The sequence below is a fragment of the Carassius auratus genome, chromosome 38, assembly GCF_003368295.1.
Source record: "Carassius auratus strain Wakin chromosome 38, ASM336829v1, whole genome shotgun sequence".
NCBI lineage: Eukaryota > Metazoa > Chordata > Actinopteri > Cypriniformes > Cyprinidae > Carassius > Carassius auratus.
The window spans coordinates 17,461,290-17,484,788 of NC_039280.1; the positions used below are offsets into that span (position 1 = coordinate 17,461,290).

The window sequence follows — 23,499 nt, forward strand, 5'->3', positions numbered from 1 at the left end:
ATCTATCTTTCATGTGAAATATCTTATTCAGGTCAGTACTAAATAAACAATAACATGCATTTCGTACGATCCCTCTTATTTTAGGCAAAATAACTAACATTTTGCAGATTCTGCAAGATGTATGTAAACTTTTGACTTCATTGTTACGAATGCATATGCTAGTATTAAAAAGCTTGTCTTTTCATCTGTCAATGGTAAGATAACAGGTCTCTCAATGTTCAAGGAGTTTGAAAAGTACTATTGTGCTGTAATACCTGGAAGTGCGGACTTGATACACACTTGGCCAGCTGTCTGAAGAGAGGCTCCATGACTTTAACAAATTCTGAGGGCTCAATGACATCCAAGATTTCCTCCAGCTCATTCAGAAACATCACCTCTTTGGGACTGTGGGTCTTAGGCCAGAACTTCAGCAGGCCCATAATCACCTGATGCAGAAGGCGAAATAAATCTGTGAGAAAGCCATCTTTGCTCTCTCAAGTTTACTATGGAAAGAGAATTCAAACACAAAAGCCTGGAAGAAAATGTTATTAATAGAGACAGGAAACAGCAAGGCTGTAAATCTTACGGGTTCAGTGAGGCTGCTGTCCTTTTCCAAAAACTGCACCACACAGTAAGCCAGCTGAAAGCACAGGAAATTACTTTTTTTTATATACTATTAATCCATTTTGCATATTGTCATAACCTATAAGCCTTAATCATACAGTACAGACCATGGATACAGAGGAGGGGGTGATATGCCAGCTAAAATGTACATTTTCTAATGCAGTTATGCAAACTTCATGGGTGTTTTGACCACATTGCAATATCACGATCAATGAGAAAATGTGAAAGAGTTTGTTAGAAAAAAGGTGCATCTTCATGGTCTGAAACGGAGCTATATAACTAGTTACCATTGCTAGAAAATAAAATTGTACTTTTATCACGATCTCTTCAGCTGCAGTCATGCTCATATTCAGCATAATTGTGAGTTTGTATATAAACAAAACAGTCCCAAAAGATGCTAAATAGACAAGCGATAAACGATAATAACAGTGAAACGTCCCAGTGGTGTTGTACTCAATGATAAGCTCTTTTGAAACACCACTCAACCAATTACATTTCAGAACTAACTGTGGTTTAATGCAATTACTGAGCATTCTGAGGATACTGTGGTTTCCACAGCTCATAATCACAAACCCCTCCAAAAAGCAATCATTTCTCCATTAGAGTCCTCAACAAAAGAGTGTTCTCCTTAAGCGTACCTGTGGGTGATAGACGCTGAGAGACTTGACTTTGTGTAAAGGTAGTAGCACTCTGATGAGGAACATTTTGTGTTCCTCTTTCAGTGGCAGGGCAAAGCCATTAATAATGCTGTGGGAAGAACAAGAGACCAGTCAGCAACAAGAGAAAGGCCTCCTCTCAGGTTTGTCATGGTAGCACTGATAGTGGTCACACTCACCTTCCTAAGATTTCTAAAAGCTCTGCAATCCCATTGTGATGCTCCGTCTCGTATATAAACCTACAGTGCGAGATCAAGGACATCGACTCAATGGATCAATTCTGGAGGAGATATCCATCTCACCTTTTTCCTCACAAATGCCAACTTTTCTCAACTTGCTTCTAAGAGCTCACAGTTTCTGTCTACCATTACAGAGTTTATGAATGAGAACATTTTTAGAGCAAAAAGCAGAGGTGGGTTATTTGCCTGTAGAAAATATTGTTGATCTGCCGGCGAATGTAGGCTCTCAGCCCGAGGAACTTTCCGTAGATGCGATGCAGGATGGTTTTCAGGAAGTCCCGCTCTCGGGGATCTTCACTGTCGAAAAGCTCCAGAAGCTGAAAAGGTATAAGATGTCCTGAAGTTATTAGCATAATATATGTTTACATACATCCAAATTATGTGTTACTAATCTGATAGATGGCTCAATCGAAAACTATTATCTCAAAAATACCTTGCCCACATGAACAATGCCAAGATGCACATTTTTTTATGCAAGTTTTACGTCATTAAGAGCATGTGTATGTTGACTGGATGTCTTATGAACTTTTAGTAGATGGACTAAGTATTTGCTAAAAACCTCTTCTGACAAATGTCAGCTGTCTTTTTAGAGCCTGGTCACTTTTTTCTTTTTTCTGATCAGACATCTTTCCAATCATGAAAAGACCAAGTGTTAATGGCCTCTTTTTCAGAGGGTATTCATTTTGCTCATTTCTTTTGTGGTCTTTGATCTTTCACTTAGCTGAAGATAAAATGCAGCTCATTTCTTTTGCTTGAATTGATGTGAACTCAGCTCAATTTGTATACAGTGATAGAATCAAAGATCAGATTTACACTTGTTTTGGAGGAGACACATGTATGTTGCCGAATGTAAATGGAAGCATTTTAACACATCAGATACCTTTCCGATCAGTAAAAACACATTCATTGACCAGGTGTAAACAGGCCCTTCGATGTTGCAAAAACAGTAAGTGTACTCAAGTGAACTCCGGTTAAATTATCAAAGTGGCCTTCTCCGGTTCTGAATGCAGTGACTGGTTAGAGATTTCAGAACACATTTAATTGCATTGCAATGTTAAGGACTCATATAAACTGAATTGGATTCATTCTAAAACTAATTGCATGTAAACATACCTAATGAGCTGTACTCTTAGTTCACATATCGCGCTTAAAAACGCGTGGAAAACGCTAGGCGAGCCACTTTCTCCTTCTTACTAAAAATCGCTTGCAGTTGGAAATAACGGACTTGCGCTCAAAAGACGCGAATATGTGAACGGCCCCTTAGAATGCTTCTAGGTCCTGCTCTCTAGATATCATTGTCACCATCAGTCCATGGGGGTAAAAGACTGATCCATAATTCAAAGTGATGCTGGCATGGTGATTATACCTTTGCTTTAACCTCGACTTACAGTATTCTACACAGGCAAGTGCTGATCTCTGCACTGCTACACGCTTGTAAAACCTGTAAGAGCAGCTGGCATCTCTGACACTCACAGCAGGGAGTGTGTATCAAGCTCTGACAGTGTGCCGGTGAAGACCAACTGTGATGCAGCTATAGGTCAGAAGAATGAACACTCACCGACATTACAAACTTTTGGTCGATGTATTTTTTGGCAATGTTTGGCTGGAAGTCAGGTGACTCCAGGAATCTTAAGAAGAATTCATACACCAGCTGAGGAAAGAAGAAAGAGGAGGTGAGAAAGTAATAACACTCAATACTAATACATAATTAATGTAACTGTCTGGTCCTATTTGCCACCAAAATAAATGCTGTCAGTTCCTGAACAAATGGGATTTGTAAGCATTTGAGGCAGACACTTTGTTCTGAAATCTAGTGAAGTGCTTTGCTGCAACCTCACTATCAAGGAGCCTCAGAAGTGACTGGACTGCCATGATATACACAAGCAGCAAAACTGTGACCTACACAAAAAGTGCTTTATTTTTTACTATGACTTTAGAAGTGCTAATGCATGCAACAATTCAATCTCAATTTGATTGAACTATTTTTGCTCTCCAAAATACAGTATTAAAAGATATTTGTATGATGAATATATGGGATTTATTTCCCCTGAGCTCAGTGCAATTCATGTGATTCACCACAAAGGATATATATGATGCTACCTTGCATTTGGCCAAATTCAAAGTTTTACAACCTGTGCTGATGGAGGTTGTAGAACAAAGTCATAGTCATATAGTCATATGAAGCCTTGAATTTTCACAGCATAATACAAACAGGCATATGAAAGGGAAAATCCCAAGAACGACCAGCAACATTCACTGAGGGTATACACTGAAGATTTTGCTAAATATGCTATGGTTCTGTTGATCATATGAAGCTGCACACACCTGCAGATGAGGCCAAGCTGCCTCTAGAGTGGGTTCGTCCTCTTCAGGGTCAAACTCTGCTCCCGTGGGGTTAGAAGAGGGCGGCAGAGTCCTGAACAAGTTTACAGAAAACTGGAAAGAAATACACATTATCTGTCATTATGTGAACAGAGAAACTACCTATTCTAAGAATATATTAAAAGTACTGTAATATTTCTATCTGGTATATCATAAAGAAATATGCATTAGACCTTAGAGAAAATAACAAAATTACAGGTATAAAAACTAAGTCAGTCGAGTTCTCACAATATTGTACAGTCACACTGAAGGCATCAAGGGTTATTTGAGCAAGAAGGAGAGTGATGGGGTGCTGCGCCAGATGACCTGGCCTCCACAGTCACCGGACCTGAACCCAATCCAGATGGTTTAGGGGTGAGCTGGACCGCAGACAGAAGGCAAAAGGGCCAACAAGTGCTAAGCATCTCTCGGGGAACTCCTTCAAGACTGTTGAAGACCATTTCAGGTGACTACCTCTTGAAGCTCATCAAGAGAAAGCCAAGAGTGTGCAAAGCAGTAATCAAAGCAAAAGGTGGCTACTTTGAAGAACCTACAATATGACATATTTTCAGTTGTTTCACACTTTTTTGTTATGTATATAATTCCATATATAATTCCACATGTGTTAATTCATAGTTTTGATGCCTTCAGTGTGACTCTACAATTGTCATAGTCATGAAAATAAAGAAAACTCTTTGAATAAGAAGGTGTGTCTAAACTTTTGGTTTGCACCGTATATATAAATATATATTTATGGCACGCCCACCGCTCAGCAGTGTTAAAGGGTTAGTTTACTGAAAAATGAAAATTATGTCATTAATAACTTACCCTCATGTTGTTCCAAACCTGCAAGACCTCCGTTCATATTAAGAACACAGTTTAAGATATTTTAGATTTAGTCCGAGAGCATCGGTGGTTCAACCGGAACATTATGAAGTGACAAGAATAATTTTTGGATGCAAAGAAAACTAACAAATGTTTTTTTTTGGAGAATTTCCCCTGAATGTAAACTGCGAATGCTGTTCTGTGTCAGCTGTGCCACAAAGATACGTTTTCTATGTGTATTAACACTTTGATTTGAACGAAAACAGCGCATCAGTGCAGCGCATCTGACACAGAAACACAATTGTTTTTTTGTTTTTTTTGCGTACAATACGTATTCTCGTCTCTTTATAACGTTACTGTTGAACCACTGGTAGCAGATGGTCTATTCTGACGATGCTTTTCATATATTTCTGGACTTTGACAGTGTGACATGGGGGTAAGTGATTAATGATGACATTTGTGGGTCCTCTTATTGGACAACATGTTTAATACATTGTAGTAGTAGTAGTAGTAGTAAAAACTATACATTTAATAAGAATGTATTTGTTATTTTTAACCACTCAAAATCCACTTTTCTCAAGATATAATTTTTTGTTTAGTAATTTGAATGTTGTATTCGAAAGGAGATGCAAAGAAATTACACCATGCTGGGTGTTAGATTTTTTAGAGTCACTTATTTGCTTTAAAAAGTCTTTTAAAATGTCAATGACGTCATACACATTCACATTCATTAGCAGAATTGCCGGAACATTGCCGGGTCGCCTTCTGTGTGAAAGCAAACACGTCCCCGGATTGATTCCGGCATTGAACCCGGGTCGGGGACCTAGGAACATTGCCGGGTTCAATCCCGGGACGAGCGCTGTGTGAACAAAAGCCAGATCTAATGCCGTGTCGAAGTGTATCGTGCAACTCTTTTACCGGCTGTTTGAAGGAAGATCAACGTTCGCGACGAAAAAATATGTGCAAACTGTAGTGAAGCAGAGATCAGTTTGTTCCTCACTTTCCGCGCTGACGCCGAGATCTGTCGCCAGCTACAGTGAAAGTATAACGTTCCTTAACATTTTCGATTCGTACATTACACATCACGCCCTGACGTCACGTGTCGTTACAGGATCTTTACGGGTTGTGTGTGAAAGCACGCACATATCCCGGGTAATCACTGGCAGTGTGAAAGTGCAAAATCTAGCGACCCAGGAACAATTGCCGGAACACTTTACGCCTGTATTTGCCGGAATCGCAGTCTGAAAGGGGCTATGGACATTTTGCACTCATGGCGATCTCCCCCAGTGGAACTCTGGTGGTACTGCAACCAAAATTCGGGACAATAGGACTTAATAGGGAGTGGGAAGGCTCTCCGTAGACAGGCTCTGATACATATCTGGAAATATCTGTGCCCTTTATTTTAATGTTTACAAACTGAAATTCTGCTCTAAAAACCTCACTTCACGCAGCTATGAACAAACTCCATGGAAATACAACACTGAAATACCATCCTTCTTTAGCTCTCATTATGAATCCAAAGCTTTAAATATGTATGACCTAAAACATCAACTCCCTCTGAAGTGACAAGTGGTAAGATACAGTTTATTAAGATACAGTGTCCCAAAATGGCTGAGAGGAAGGACAGGAGTGTTACTACTACTGCTCTCTCTGTCAAGATGACGCAATGTTTCGACCCCAGCCTCAGACTAGATTCGACTCAGACCTCCAGACAGGAGAGGGAGGGCAAGACATTCTCTCTCACATCTCACACTGAGACGGGAGAGCGGGACATGAGAGTCTAATGCATGAGAATGGGGACAGAGTATCTGAAAGGAAGATAATTGTGATTGCAATTGTCCTGCAATACAGTTGCAAGATTTATCTATCTATCACACCACATTAAAGAGCGCCAAACCGGTATTCATTGCTTGAATTTCCTAATAAAATGGACAGAATTAGAAATCTGAAACACTGTCATATCAAAATATCATCCCATTCCGATTGATTGGTTGGGAGGCAAACTATATAACCTTTTGTTCATTCATCAACTGAAAACATAATTCATTGGGATTTAAGAATCAATATTGGCTAATAAAAAAGAGAATCTATTAAAAACCGGCCCTAGCTTGTTCTGTGAAAAAGTGACGCACAGTCTCTGTTCATATGTTCTCATCATAAATAAATAAATGAATAAGACTATATGCTTGCCCTGTAGGTTCATTATTAAAAATGAAAATGTGAACAAAAATTAATTAAAATATACAAATTAAAATTTGTATTCTATTTTAATTTGGTTCATAATAGATTATGACAGAATTTTAGCGACCTTGTCTGTCAAAATGTCGGACAATGTCTAATGCAGTCTAAATATATATATTTATATACTCCATTATTTGCACTTCTGGTTAGATGCTAACTGCATTTCATTGGCTCTGTACAGTGACAGTTGAATCTAATCGTATACACACACACACACCCTATTTGGGACCCAGCAGAGCTCTTCTTTGACTTATTAATGGCTGAAAGGAAACGCAGGTGTCTAGTTCTTGATTTATGAAGGCTAATTACCCATAATTCCCTGGTGTACATGTACACTTGAGCAGATTTTATCCTGGGTCTGGCTAGTAATCACCACTGGATCGGTCAGGCAAAAGCTATTAGCGTAAATTGGTCGCAGAGGATGAGTTATGATAAGCAGGGGTGTGTACTCGCCACACGGGGAAGTCGTGGCCTAATGGTTAGAGGGTTGGACTCCCAATCGAAGGGTTGTGGGTTCTAGTCTCGGGCCGGACGGAATTGTGGGTGGGGGTATTGCATGTACAGTTCTCTCTCCACCTTCAATACCACGACTTAGGTGCCCTTGAGCAAGGCATCGAACCCCCAACTGCTCCCCGGGCGCCGCAGCATAAATGGCTGCCCACTGCTCCGGGTGTGTGTTCACAGTGTGTGTGTGTGTGTTCACTGCTCTGTGTGTGTGCATTTCGGATGGGTTAAAATTCTGAGTATGGGTCACCATACTTGGCTGAATGTCACTTCATGTCACTTCACATGTTTTGTCCTAATAACAATTAACCAACTTGGGTCAAATGGAAAGAAACTGTAGAAGCTAATGTTTGACCTAAAACTGCTCAAAAGATGTGTGCAAATGAACTCTGTCAGGCACTCAAACAGACAAAAATACTTCTTGTGATTAAATCGGCAGGTGTCAAATGAAGAATTATGAAATGTTTTTTATAGGTTGCAGTATCCCGTGAGTTCTTATGACTCAGGCATACCCTAGTGTGTTCACAACTGAGGGATCTCAAGATGGTACGAGAGGATTAATGTTACCATGGAAACTGAATTTAAGGGGCAATTTTCCATAAAAAAAAAGAAAAAGAAATTATTATCACATTTGTGAAACCTGGCAAGTTATTTCTGAAATGCTGTATTTTATATAGAATCAGGGTTGACCACTGAAGAGTGATAGGGTGGTGTGAACTAAGCCACACACTGCTTATATGTAGAGGTCAACCAATTGATTTTTGCCATTTTTTAATTAATCTGCATCGGGCAATTGTGCTGCAAATTCGGCCGATTTATAGGCAGGCACACACGGGCAGCTAAGCTTTGTTGCGGAGCTCCCTCTGAGTAGTGATGGGAAGTTTGGATCATTTTACTGACTCAGACCTTTGAGTCTCGTTCAGCAAAATTAACAAATCTTTTTTCGAGTCATTTTGTTCCTTTTTATCAAAATATAATTAAAAATGTAACGTGTTACTTCCCTAACATGTCTACTAGTACTTACGCAAATGTTGATTACACCACAAACAGTACAGAACTATAACGCTATAAGAAATAGAAAAGATTAATTTGTTGTTTACCTGGGTCTTCAGTATGTGATTAGCTCACCTCTTATCTGACAAGTCTTTGGGTTTGAATCGTTCCTTCACCACGTGACAGACCCATAAGCTTTAACCATAGACTGTTTGTTTTAACAAAGAGTAATAAAGAGTTGGTTATTAAGTCTCTTTTCGACTCAGACTGCATAAGTTAAAGCTTATGGGTCTGACACGTGATGAAGGAATGACTTGAAAAACCCAAAGACTCATGAGATGAACTAATCAGTTCTCTTTCTGGCTCAGACTGCATTGACTGAAACAGGTGAACTAGACTAATTCCAGAACAGAACCTGTAGAAGCCTGCGCATGCACGACTCGTTCTTCCCGAGACACATTCAAGATTCGTTCAAAATGAACAAATTTCACAGCAGTGGCTTGTTCACACACAGCTTCAGCCAATGGCAGAGCAACACAGCCAAAATTACATTTTACCCTACTGGAATTGATGCTGAAAAGTTATATTCATAAGTGCAACAAGTCATTTGCATGTGAAGGTAGAAACACATTCAATTCAGAATAATGCTTAAAACTGACCGCTACAAACAGATTTTCCAAAAGACTTCGCTGAATAAAATGAGCGCTTCATGTTTCGAATTTAAAATGCAGCGTGGATGTTTTTATATGAATGTATCTTTGAAAAGAACCGACAGCCTTAATGCCTGGTAAAGTAGCGTTTACCAGGGAAACCGCTATATCTCTGCTCCACCAGCGCCTCCTGCAGGCGGATAATTAGTTTGCAGTCTGTGGGAAACACTTGTGTCTGTCAGTAAACGTAAGGAAAAAAGCATGCTTTAGAACAGATTTGAGAAGGTGCTTAGGTTTTGAGCCATGTATTCCTCTAAATTTGGCTACTACTACTATTACTATCTTGTACCCTGCAATAATAATTTGCTCAAAATCACTTTTATGAGATGAATGAGAAAACAAAAATCGACCGAACATTTTGGCCCAAAAAAAATCGTCATTATATATCGGCCATCGGCTGCCCTGATTTCTACATACCGGAACTGGCCAGTGAAAAACCCATATCGGTCGACCTCTGCTTACATGCACGAGCACCATGTATGAAAAGCAATGAGGATGTGTCCATGTTTGTGTTCCCTCACCATGATGACAGCTTCAGGGTAGATGGACTCTGTGACCACGTCACGGTTGTGTGTGATGTACTCCACCATTTCATTGAGGCCAGCTCGCTTCACCTCTTTGTACTTGAGATCACTTAGTGGATCAGTCACAAAGTCGAAAAGCACACAGCACTGCCGTAGTTTCTGGACAAACAGTTCTTCTCGATCCATGGGTGGAGCATCTGGAATGAGAGACACATTAGATAAAACAGCCTGAGTGACACCTGTCAGAGAGACGATGGGCGGCAGGCAAATCAAACCAACCTGCAAACCTCCCAGGAAAGACTTCCAGAGCGCTTACTGTACTATTTCACACCAATGCATCATTTAAACAGAGCTCCTGTTTAGGAGGCTCTTTGGTCCAGCACAGTTTCATTAACACCTTCCTCTCACCTTGACCGTGAAACTCATGTGTCTGTCTGTGTGCTGTGAACTCTGTATCCCTGCATGAGCTTGTGGAAAATAACACTGTTCTGCCAAGCCAACACACTGCTGCAATTATAAACAGGCCATATTGGCTGGACTGGGATAAGGTGGCCAAGTATTGGAGAAGGGCAATATAGCCTACTGAATATCATATCATATTTTGCTGACTATATACGCTCCCAAATAAAACAGTTTTGGATTGGTGCTTTTTTAAGTTTCTGAAAAATAAATCTAATGCTCATCTGCATTAACTTGAATAAACAGTTATAATTGTAATTTTGTGAAATGTTACAATTTAAAACAACATTTATATTTTAATATAACAGCAAAGCTGAATTTTTAGCATCATTACTCCAGTTTTCAGTGTCACACGATCCTTCAGACATCACTCAAATATGCTGATTTGATGCTCAAGGAACTTTATCATCAGTTAAAAGAGTTGTGCTGCTCACTTTTTTGTGAAAACAAAACTGTTTTTCTTACTGTTACTTTTGATGCATTTAATGTGTCCTAGCTGAAAAGTATTAATTACAGGAACTTTGTGAAAAAAAAAAATGAATTAGGCAGTTTTCATTTCTATGCAACGATAATTTAAACTGATGATGACTTAAAATTGTATGCGGGTATGTATGGAAATATTTGTTTTATGTTAGTTTGCTATGTATTATTATTTTGGTCCACATAAATAGAGATTACATTTAACTGTGTTCACTAAGGGGAAAAATACTGTCTTGCTTTAAGGCTGTTATTTTATTTAGCATTTTGTTGATTGCTACTGTGTTTTTTTTTAAGCCATTACATAGAAAATATACAAATTGAAGACTGAAAAACAGAGATATAACCGTTTCACTTCTATTGCAAAGTCATACTAAGTTCTAAATGCATGTTTTATTATTAGAGTATAATAAATGTTATACAACTTGCACATGCATCAGGCTAACTCATAAACTCCAACAAGTCGTCCTGAAATATTGGAATCAGTAAACTAGCTGTGATTTCTCATTTTAAAATCATTCAGAAGAGGTATCAAGTCTGACAGCGGTTTCTGTTAAACAGAGCCTGTCTATCGAGATGGACAGCACAGGGGAACGAGGAAAGGATGGGGGATTGACCCACTTTTGAGCAGCGCAGGACTAGAAACTGGGGCACAGACAACAGCTTCAATGAATCTATATTAAACAGGATCCACAGAGAGCTGCACTGCAGCAGCTCCATCAGAAGAACACTTCCCTTTCACATGCCACCAAACACAAAGAGCACAATGACTCCAATCACAACACAAACGCAGCAGCCACCTCAAACAAAATAAAACTTCTATCACCAGATGTTTTCATTATCAGTTTCTTTGAGAGATAGTGTCCTGTGTGCAAGTATGAAGCAGGCGTCATTTTTTTTTAACCCTGCTGACTCAACTGAATTCTTTCCACAATGCTTTAAGCTGGCGGAGGATTGCAGGATTTCCAGAATAGCTGCAGGCCATGAACCTCAACATCCTGCAGTCTGACGTAGGAGTGTGTGATTCAGAGATCTTATGCAATGCCAGAGAAGAAGCTCTGAGAGTGATGAGAGGAGGAGGAGGACAGTAATGGAGGTAGAGGATGGCCTGAAGCCTGCAGGTTTTCTGCTGATGAATGCACTGGATGGCTTTCATATTGATCTAATCAAATCAAATATGCACTCGTTTATACAGCTAAAAGCATGAAACAAAATAATCAGAGTCAGAAGACAATCATAAATGGTGGGGATGCACCTATCAGGAAATCTGAGGCAGATACCAATAGTTCATATTTTATTTGACCACTTTTATGTATTTGGGGTTGGCAATATAGAAGTCAAAACTAAAGAGATGGCCGATACAGTGATATAAATGTCAACTCTTAGAAATCCATTGAAATATATAATAAATTAGCTTAAAAAAAAAACATCTGTTACTTTAATTTGTGATAAAATTTACCTTTTTTAATTCTGTATTTTTGACCAAATAAATGTAACCCTGGTGAGCATACTACAGTAGACTTCTTTTAAAATCTCACGGTCTCCACCAGCAGCACCAAACCAGCTCCAGGACTCACTGGGATCTAAGATGACTCTCTTCAGGGTTGTGTTTAGGTTAAGTAATGCAAATCACTAATAACTAAGCATCTGCAGGGAGACATCTCGGTGCCATTAAGATAATTGCAAGATAAACTGTTATTACTGTTATCAGAGGGAACACGCATCTCTGGTGAGCTCTTAAATTGGATTTGTGACAGATCTTTGCTGTGACGAGTGACACCTGTGAGACTGAGCGTGTGCTTGTGTACACAAACCATTTCTACTGATGCATGAGACGACTGCCAGCACTCACCTTACGTCGAAATAAAAAACAAATATATAAGTTTATGAATCAAAAATGGTTGAGGAATCAAAATAATAGAATTCAAATAGAAATTCCACACAATGTAACTCGTTCTCTATTAACCGGAACACTCTGAATGTGTGCATTCTTGCATGCAGAAATGTAATATATCTGCCCTGATTTAGACCTAAAGCATGATCGGCCAATCAAATGTAATCCGTAGGGCCCTATGATTTCCTCGATACTGAAAACATGAATGGAATCGTGGAATCCAGTCATAAAAACATAATTTACTGTAAATGCAGAATGTCACAGAATCTTAAATTAAATCATGATATGGACTAGTATCTGTAAATATTAAGCCTCAAAAGATGATTTAAATATGAATTTTGCATGTTCTGCATGTCTCTGTATGAACGGGCGGTTTTGTTTACTACTCGAGCTGAAACACGAGCGGTGCTCACGGTGATTTCAGCAACATAAATACATGATTATAAGGACATAAACTACTAAATCACACAACATTTCTTCCATGCGTTCATTTTAATAACAGATCCTCTTTGTTAGCCAAAAAATAAAGGTTAATTTTAGTTAGTTTAGTCTATTGTCCTGTCGTAAATTCTCTTTGCATCTGTGGCAAATCTTCATTGATCAACAACAATAATTAACAGACACAATTTTCAATAATTAAAAGAATTTAAGAGGGGCAAAAATTCACAAGGCTATTTTAAGCATAAATTTAATAAATGAAGGGTTTTTTATACATTCAAATAATTAAGAGTTGCTAAAACAGAATTTGGTAACAAAACTTTCAAAGGGCACTAAACGTAATTTTTGCTAAACTTTCAATTAATTTATGTGAAATTGTGTACGTTTCATTATTTTAATCAATTAGACATGTTTTTTGATCAATGTAAACATTAAAAAGTAGTCGAGAAATATTTAAACTGTAAAAAAAAAATGCATTTGAAAAATATAATGGAATTTGTGAAAAAATAAAACATTTTATAGGCCCCTACATCTGATAATGATGGGTGGACAATCAATTATTAAAGCTAAATGGATGGTATAAAACAGAGCAAGATAAAGGGACTGGGAAAAGGGCCTGCCTCAACCCACACAGTGCAGACTCTTTAGCAGCACAGGGTCAAATGTCTCACAGAGGACCTACTCGATTCTCTCAAAGTTGTCACAACTCTAGCAAATCAAATCAGTATGTGACTGTAACCCTGGAGCTGTCTCTTGTACACGTACAAACACAAATGGCACAGAACACAGCTTCGGCTTGTCGTTTAGTCCACAGTGATTACTGCTTAATGAGCCTTGCGTTTCCTTGAGCCCTACAGATGGAGAGCAGGGCTGAGCACTGGGAGGGAAGCCCTTATGAACGTATGATTGACTTCCTGTCTGTTGTTCGGCCTCCGCCAGAAACAAAAGCTGCCTACTGCTAGAAGCACAGAAAAATCTGTTTTTTATTTGCTTTAATGTGTTTTATTAGGGCTACATGGGGAAGGTCAGTAAGTATTTGTTGTTTAACACATGTAAAAAAACTAAAACCAACACTAAACACACTAGTCTACAGTATATACAAGGCACAGCTAAATGTGACATGTAATGAGTTTACGTAACACTGTTTTAAGTGCACTTAAATTAAGATACATTTTTTAATGCTCTGTAATTGTTCAGTAATTGTTTTTAAATAAATAAAGAAACTGATAATTTGCAGTTTATGTCTGGTTTTAAATGATTTTGTAGTGTCTAATGACTATATTCATTCCATCCCCAGACAATGGAGGGAAAATTCATCCAGTACTTAGTAAAAAGAGGTCATTAAACAAACCTTTTAAAACTATTTGGAGATTTAATGTGAAAAGTAAAACATGATTACAAACTGTAATGCTCCAGGTGATTATCCATGATTAAATACAAAAACCTAAATGATTAATTAATAATTTAACAGGTCTAGAATTTTGCAGTTTGTTTATAATTGTATGTATTTTCTGTTTCTTTTAAAGCGCATCTGGCTAATGGCTTCACAGTTTCACACGATCCCTGTCCACATGCTTGAGCTGTGTTGCATTGCTCTTGCATAATCTGACGAATCCCTGAATTGGTTTGGTTCGTTTTAATGAACCAGTGGTGAATCGAATCACTGCAGTCATGACTCTGTCATTTAAAAAGAGAGGAAACAATCTGCAACTTTTTACACTTAAACCTTCTGAAATAATAATGATTGTCGGAGAATCAATGTGAAAATAAATTTGATTACAAACTTTACTATTAGGTGTGATTAATTGAAATGAATAACAGAACGCTGAGTGACTAATTAGTTTGTTTTTAGCAATCAACAGCATTAATATTTTGTTTGGTTTTTTTGCAATTTTGTAATATTAACACTTAAGAGACCTCAACATGACCAAATATAACGTTAACATAGTTCATTAGCTAACATAGAACAGATGAACAAGGTCAACAAGTACAAACAACAAATTCTTTCAGCAAACGTCTCCAGAGGCATCTTTATAGCAAGATAATAATGTGACTATTGTAGGCCAATTCAAAGAACACACCCAGTGCTTTTGAAGAGCACATGCAATAACCCCAGGGCTCCCAGACAGATGACAAGACAACGGGAGGCGCAGTTGTGCATGCTTCTTAGGGCAAGTGGATTAAAATAGCCTTTTTAAAATGATAAGTAGTCACATAGTTGTGTGCTGTGATGCACATATACTCTCACAAAACCCCACACAACCAATGTGATCCATGTCCTCTCACATAACACAACACTCCAACAAGACACTGAGCTGCGTTCAGTCCAACAGCTCGGGTGTTTAGGGTCATACGAGATTGTTTTCTTGAGCTAAACATAACCCAGACTAATCATCCAAATTACGACCCAATGACCTGTGTGTGCTGGCGAACCAAACAGGACAGACTGTACTTTCTTTAGTCAGGGCATGTTGTGAAGCTCCTGTTGCACATATGATATTGTGAAAAGATTTTATCAGGAATGTCAACCATATATGTAGGTATAAGCCCAACCTCAGTGGAAAAATCATTGCTTCAGTGGTTACCTTGCCCTTCAGCAGCACAGCACAAACATGCAGTCATAAGACCTCCACGGGCAAATCAGCAACCACAGAGCACGACAACTTTATTTCATCTCTATTCCAATAGGACACCATTTCTTGTTCAGAATGCACACACACACACAAAAAAGAAAGATTCTGACTCTCTCTTGATGAGCTGAAGTCAAATCCATAGTAAAATTATTTTGAGCCTCAACTCAAATGAATGGATGCCGTCAGAATGAGAGTCCAAACAGCTTATAAAAACCTAACCATAATCCACAGGTAATCCACACCACTCCAATCTAACATCTTGTGAAATGAAATACTGCGTGTGTAACAGAAAAATCCATTATTTAGGCATCTTAACATTTATACCTTAACAGCAACCAAAATAAGAGTCAATAATCCATAACAAAAGAAATAGGTATTAAAAAAAAAAAACAATACTGACGGCTGATTGAAATGTATATAGTTTTAACAAATAGTTCATATGTAACTCATATGTATTAAAATAAACAAATAAAAAGATATAAAATTTAAAGAACATGAAGCTGACATTAAGGATTTATAATGCAGTTTGACCACTGTACACCAAAACTATGAAAAAAACAAACATTCGACAAACACTGTATTATATACTTTCCTAAGCAAAAGCGGAGTAAAACAAGCTCATGTTATCCTAGGTTTGAATGTCCTCAGCAGAACGTCTTCAGCAGTCAGAGTGATGGTTCAGTGACAGTCTTTCTACTGCATGAACGTCTGTATGCTGTACTGAGATCAGCCAACCACCACGTGAGACACAATCTTCTTTACAAAACTGTGAAAAAATAAGCATGCACACATTCGAAAGCCTGTTGAAATATGTTATCTCGAAACTTACGTAATCCACTTATGTTGGAAAACAGAGCAGAGCTCACAGAGAATTGATCAACTCACACACACGGCCAAAATGCATGCATAAATAAATGATGCACGCTGTCGTCTGCATTCTGTCTCTACCTGGATCAACTTTTAGTCCACTGATGTATTTCTATCATTAGGTCTTCATTCATAATAAATATTACTTCTCCCAGCATGCCCATTTAAACACACTAGTAACATTAAAAGTACGAGTAACTTCAGATCCAAACTCGATACTGATTCAAAAATTAAAAAAAGTAATAATATCTGACTAATTCAAAAATTTATATTAATATGCTTGTTTTTTAAAAAAAGTCTAGTTTAAAAAAAAATGAAGAAAAAAACACTTTAAATGTCCCTGGTACACACATTTGCAATCCAAACTGGCATCATGGCAGATACTGAAGTAAACGCACTCGCTTCAATGGATTTCCTAGACAAAAACACTGAGCTGGTTTGCTTAGTTCTCACACAAAGACAGGAAAAGGGAGATCTCCATGCTTCCTCTGTTTGTTTGCCATGTGAACATCCAGAGACAGTGCCAGGTCACTAGAAACAGTGTTGCCTGGGCCAGAAACAAACACACGGAGACATTGTTCTATTGCATACATCTGTTTGGCACCCCGCATTGAAGGGGGAATATGTGTAATGGTCAAGGCTTCTCAAGAACGCTCATGACGCATTATGCAACTTGGTATTTTAAGACACCGCGTGGTTAATCGAGACCATTGATGTAGCATGTCGATGCACAGCATCAGAACTAAAACACATTACTTCTACCGCAACCAACGAACTGCTGTTTCACATTGTAGTAATAATAGAAACAGTACACTGAAGCTCTTTCAAGAGGAGCTCTTCTCGAAAAGCGAGCATCATGCCTCTAGTTGTGAAACCCCGGGGACTGACAGTTAACTGCCTTCCTCAGGGTACTACTACTTGGCAAGAGCGGAGTTTAGGTGCAGCTCGAGGGGTCCCATTATGACACAATCGGTCCGAATGTGCTGATCATGTGTGGAAAAATGACTGGTTCAGCTCTAGGGCCAAAACCACTGATGTTCATCATTCACAAATAGCCTGTGCTTCACTTGGTCTGTGGAAAAACAGCTTTTAAGGCCTGAAAATACATCACCTTCATGTGACCACAACACACTGTAGTGTACATACTAAAGCAACTTGATGTGCCCCAAACAACACTGAAGAACTACCTATATCACCTTTACAGTGAAAGCCTTTCACTGCATTTGTGACTAAAAACAGTTGGTGCAAACTAAAATACATTTAGGAGCAAATGTGCAAAAGTCCCAGTGTGTCCTTAAAAATTAACAGTATCTTAAATGGTAGAACAAACATTACATTTGAGAATGGGAATCCTGATACAAGCCTGATAGATCAACTTTAAAAGGCTATGATTTCATTAAAACAAATAAATTTTTCATATTCAAAAACGTATAGTTTAAAATTTTTAAATTTTTATTGTGCTCCTAAAATGTTTTAACATCCGCCTAGGTTTTTTTAACTTAGGTGCACATGTACTCTTTGGGAGAAAAAAAAAGTAAGCATCAAGCCCTGTCAATCAAAGGTTGTACTACAAGGGGAGCTTTCAGCTCTACTTTTTTTAAAGCGTTGGCTACGAAACATCAAGTAACGCAATACATGTATGCATTCACAAAACATAGAGGGTCTCGAATCACAAATGGTCAACCAAGAGTTTAAAATGTGTCTCAAATGCTTCCTTTGACCTCTTAAAATCAAGAAGACCCTCTTCTTGATCACAAGAGGTCAAAGGAAACATTTGAGACCATTGGTTGATCATTTTGTGATGGATATTAATTTCAGGTCCAAACAGGAGCTGATAAGATGAAAACAGCTCAATGCTGATAATGCAGCGCTGAATATATTAATCAAACTCTATGCTTTCTAGGAACAATCCTCCTCAGATTCTAAGAAATGAACAGGCTTGATTAGATTGGAGATTAAACTGTAACTCTCTAAATTGCGAGCCGTGGCAAGGTTTCACTGTCCTACTTAGTGCAGACACTTGCACTGCTGATCCAATTACCGTCTATGAGTTGTCATGTGCTCAAAGTCCCTGCGTGGCCAGACAGGAAGGACTCTCCCTGACTGAGACGATGTCGGAGCACCACGATCACAAGCACAGGAGAGATAGATTAAGAAAGAACATCCATGAAAGCTCTCAATATCGATTCCAAATTTACAATAATTAATAGACCTATAAATAATTCCATGTAATTAAATAGATTTAAAGACCTAGTGTATCTGTTCCAAATTTAATAGCCAATTTGTTGGAATAAAATACTGCCACAGTAACAGGCTAAACACGGCTAATTCACGGCTCCTGTGAGGCTGCCCTCCAACAGTTAACACAATTAGCACCATTCACTGTGATGTGTACACAACAACAGATCACTTGATCATTCCAAGAAATCATCCACAAAGAAAGAAAAACAATGACTATGTCCTGTCTGGAGTCGTTTCTACCTTTGATGGCGGGAAGCTTCTGCAGTTCCCGGTTCCTGGTGAGGTTGAATCGTGACGAACTCTGTCGACGCTCCTTCTTTACAATCTGAGTCCCACCTGAGTACTTAATTTTGTTGAGCTGAGTGGGAGGTGGAGTGCTGTTGCTCGGACGCTTGCTGGCTGTCTGCTGGGCCTGGAGAAGAAAAAAAAAAAGTTATGTTCTGAATCAAAATGGGCACAGTATGCCGTTCTATGCCATGGCACCACTTTTGGTGACAGAAGGTCAGACTCCAGTGTCTTCCTGCTGATGCCAAACACAATAGAAGAGACTAAATACAGCGACCAAAGAGGAAAAGGGCAATCCTGCTGATCAGATAAAGGGGACATAGTCTTTCTGGAAAGCATTTTATTGGTGAAATATTTGGATGCGCCCATCCGTGCTAGATGAGTCATCAATATTTTTGCTCTACTTTCTCGGAAGAGAAAGACTATTTTAAATGTGTGCATCTACTAAAAGCAAATGGTCAACTTTAGGGGTCTACAAAACATAAATGACCTTAAAATAATACAGTATATTTTTAATATTGGCTCTTTATAACGACTGACTTCATTGTCAATAAAAACCCCAATGTATCCATCTCTCTGAGTATATCTCTAGATTATATATCTTCTTTATATGCTTTTAATATCAGTCAATCGGTTTCGTTTGCACTTTTATATACATTTTAAAACTTGTTCTTACACATCTGCATTATACATCATAACTGGCTTTACAATGCTATTAGAAAGCACTACAAACAACAATATACATTTAAATCAGATGGCTACATTATTCATCACTTGGAAGCAGCTGACTGCAATGAAACATTGAGATCCAGCTGAATATTTACAGGAAACATTAAGAAAAACAGCTTCATGTGAGATGTGGGATAATCTTTATGTCTTGAGCACTATTCCCCCCCCAGTGAAAAGAGTGAGGCATCTAAAGAAGGGCAAAATATGAGAAAATAAGGGCGAGCAGAAAGATGGTCATAAATAATTAAGACTTTGCATTAATCTTTTTTCTCACATTGGACACATTACTTAGGAAAGAGCTTAGGATAAGACGGTCATATTTTCAATAAATGATATTCTGGCATCTACAGTGAGCCTCTGTTGACGTAAATATTACAACGTTCACTCTCAATTGTCAAGTCTAGCATAAACGGCTCATATTGTACAAAAAGTTTACGTTTTATCCAATGGCAAAACATTGGATAAAACCCATGCAAACATGGAGAACAGCTGTAACAAAGCCACGCACCACATCAGTCAACAATCTGCAAGCAAACTGCCTCCTGATCCCATGCGAGTACTCACCTAACCTACATGCCTCCTCAGAGTCAGCCCACATTAAACATTCACGAGTAGCCTGCGCTACACTATCAAATAAATATGCATCTTCCTTATAAAACCAGCGTCACAGAATCCGTTTTGACCATACCGCTGTGGGACGGTCCCCAAAATTAAATCAAACAAAACTTCTGTTCTTTTGTCAAATTGTACGAGCCAGATCACGCAACAACCACCACCATTTTTTTTTTTACTGTGTGATATACATCACAGCTAATACAATATTTCTGACACTGTCTGAGCTTCGTGTGAGGCTAAGATTAATTGCAAAGGCAATTAATCGGCCGCCAGTGAGAATGTCACACTAAGCTATCCAAGACTGCCAATTTTGCCCTACGACAAAATAAATATTTCACGATCCCTGAAATTAGTCTGAGGCAGCATAATTGAGGGGAAAAAAAATAATCACACAGTGTGCACCCGGCGTCAGAAGCACATTGATTAAGAAATAAAGCTGATCTCTGGTTTATAGGAACACAGAATCAATGCTGAACCACAATGCATTACTAACACCATGCCTGAAGCCACTCAAAGAGCAACATGTAATCATGTGACATTTCCAAAACAACCGAGCACCCTCATGATAAAATACGCTTTAATGTATTGAAGGTTTTTAATGAAGAAGAAGAAGCGACACAGTCCAAGCAACAAATGGTGTGTGTGTGTGTGTGTGTGAACAGACTGGCTCTGTGAAATACATGTTGAGGCCTGCCCACAGCATTGCAAAGCTGGCCTCAGTCACAGGGGTTGCATGACTGAGTCTGACTTAAAATAGACCAAATCAATAAACTTCCCCCGCTTCAGCGTCACACTCTCTGCCCGCTGATTCCCGCCGTCTGTATCACTTTGATGAACACAGAGATATTTCAGTCCCAACAGGGTTATGCTATTACGTCAGTACAACTTCACACTTAGAGGGACACAAGTACGTATGTAAACGCATACGAATTTCATTATCTCACAAATGACGCAAGACGACTGCGACAAAAATGTAGTACATATTTCCCTTATCGCACGAATACTTCTTTACTAAAAACAAGTCTGACTGGATGTGGATGCCAAAGAAACCATTAAAAACACAACAACCAAGTCGAAATATTAGTGCAGACAACATATTTATATAATTTGTTAAATAAAAATTATCGACACCTTTTCCCACCTCTCCAAAATTAAAATTAAGGATAACAATATTGTATTTGGGGCAACTGTGATGCAATATTTGCATGCAATACAATTGATACAATTGATCCATACCCTGTCACAAAATTAAGCGTGACTTGGAGACGTCAAAGGAAAGCGAGAGAAATATGTTTTAAGCTGCTTCTATTAGATTTAATAACTCAGATACAGACCTACAGTCCAGGCTCAGTTTGAGAGGGGATTTGCATTGCTTCATGCAGGAGAATAAAGAACAGCTTTAAGAGCCACCTCAATCTTGGTTATTTAATAAAGCAGAAATTGAAATGAGGGTTTGTCTGGAAGCAAGATAGATATCAAGGGCTTTAACCCATCCTCAACATGATACACTTCAGACTTATGTGTTTGATGAGCTAAGCGTGCGACTGTATGTGGTTGCAAAAACACATGCAGAATCTACAGGAAGTGCAGTGATTATTATGCATAATGAACGCTGTCTCGCAAAGAGCTTGACTTTTATCCTTCGCGTGCCCTGAGGAATGAAAAAGCCCAGCTACAACATTTAGAAAGCAACCCAGTATGAGATATGTTTATGTCATCTTTACCTCTTCTGAATTTTCAGTCCCAGCATCCTTTGCGCCACCGGCATTACTGTTTTTCGTGCTGCTTTTTGCAGATTTGGTTGGTTCCTGTAATGACAACAAAATAAACAAATAAATGACCATCTGATTCATAAAGGAGGCTCCTATTATTTTGATCACTCCTTTTATCTTGGGGATGGTCTGAATACAAGCCAAATCACGGGCAGGGCATGCTGCAGGGCTGGTCTATGACAGGTGATGGCCAACAGAAACTAGATTTTGATTCAGACAATGACATTCACAAAAAATTGACTGCTTTCTGGGAATGAGATATGATTTGAGTTCACACCGTCCAGCATCATATACACCGGGACAAACTTGTCCACTAATATATCGAGCGTTTATATAACGATGCCCACAGCTTGTCCACTGAATCATCGACTCATGCAGGGACAGAGAACATGTTTGAGTGTTCAGCTTATACTAAAACCTGTCAACTAATAACGTTACGCCTCCATTCACATACTAACGGTCGATCATAATCTTACTGTAGAAAACTGATCTGTAACGCAAACACCGGGTAAAACAGCTATCGAACAGCACTCTTTCAAACATACATGACTCCTATTTTAAATCCCCGTCACGTTGAGCTAAAGAAACCGCTTTTTTGTTATTTAAAATACAAATTTTGAAAACGTAACTGTCAGTATTTTGACTTGAGACATAACGTTACAGGCACAAATGCGCCCTTAGAGGACTAGCGCGGCCTTCGCTTACAATAAACAACCTCAGTAAATACTGCAGGATAATTGTTTTACAAACTGAATTCTCTTATTCATTAATTAGACGCGTTATGAATGTAATCTGTACTTTACCTTCTCTTTTTTTGTTTTATTCGGCATTTTGCAAATGTTGTCTTTAGCCGTGCCTCCGCGATAAGGCTCCCCTCTCACTCACTCAGGTTCTCGCGCACACTGTTACCTCGCCCTCCCTTCCCTAGCAACAATCTGATTGGTCAGCAAGGCTGGAGACTAGATAGCAACAGCACAGCGGAATTTTTCTATTGGCTGCTTTTCGAACCAGACGGTCTTGAGTTTTCCAAACGGGGTCCTGGCTGCGACGAGGAAGGGGCTACAGCTGTTGTTGACGGCTTATCTGTCTCTCGTGGAGGTGCAGATTGTCTCAAGAGGAATTGATTGTGGGAGGGAGACATTGACTGTCAACATGTCAGGATAGAGGCATCCGGAGGTTTTGGTTTGTATCTAACGCAAAAGAGCGGGAGCCTTTACATAGATTTAATTGTGAATATTGATGCATTTGAGGTCCAGCTTTAAAATAATTTTGTCATCAAAGCGATTGTACCATATTCATTCAGGCTATTATTGTTTAGGATAGTCATTAAAATCCCTTGCATAGCTTCATAGAGGACTGTTCCACTGTGGCTTTCTTACAACATGGTTAAAATTCATCAAATGTGTCTTTTTACACTCTTTGGCTCAGAACTA

The 23,499-nt window shown here is 38.7% G+C and overlaps 1 protein-coding gene across 2 annotated transcripts in view; it reads right to left on the bottom strand.

Moving 5' to 3' along the window:
- The window catches only part of ppp2r5d (protein phosphatase 2, regulatory subunit B', delta), a 29,677-nt gene extending 6,677 nt beyond the window's left edge, over nucleotides 1-23,000 (bottom strand). The window contains exons 1-11 of one of the 2 annotated variants that reach the window (XM_026224523.1): nucleotides 22,870-23,000; nucleotides 22,019-22,102; nucleotides 18,906-19,077; nucleotides 9,654-9,853; nucleotides 3,824-3,934; nucleotides 3,057-3,149; nucleotides 1,685-1,815; nucleotides 1,439-1,498; nucleotides 1,242-1,350; nucleotides 566-619; nucleotides 255-425 (exon numbers count right to left, since the gene is read on the bottom strand). In XM_026224523.1, the coding sequence (XP_026080308.1) occupies nucleotides 255-425; nucleotides 566-619; nucleotides 1,242-1,350; nucleotides 1,439-1,498; nucleotides 1,685-1,815; nucleotides 3,057-3,149; nucleotides 3,824-3,934; nucleotides 9,654-9,853; nucleotides 18,906-19,077; nucleotides 22,019-22,102; nucleotides 22,870-22,896 (1,212 nt within the window). In that variant the 5' untranslated portion in view covers nucleotides 22,897-23,000. Of the gene's footprint in view, nucleotides 1-254; nucleotides 426-565; nucleotides 620-1,241; nucleotides 1,351-1,438; nucleotides 1,499-1,684; nucleotides 1,816-3,056; nucleotides 3,150-3,823; nucleotides 3,935-9,653; nucleotides 9,854-16,764; nucleotides 16,912-18,905; nucleotides 19,078-22,018; nucleotides 22,103-22,869 lie in introns of those variants that run through there. The other variant, XM_026224524.1, reaches the window with a different exon arrangement.
- Nucleotides 23,001-23,499: the final 499 nt, after the last annotated feature.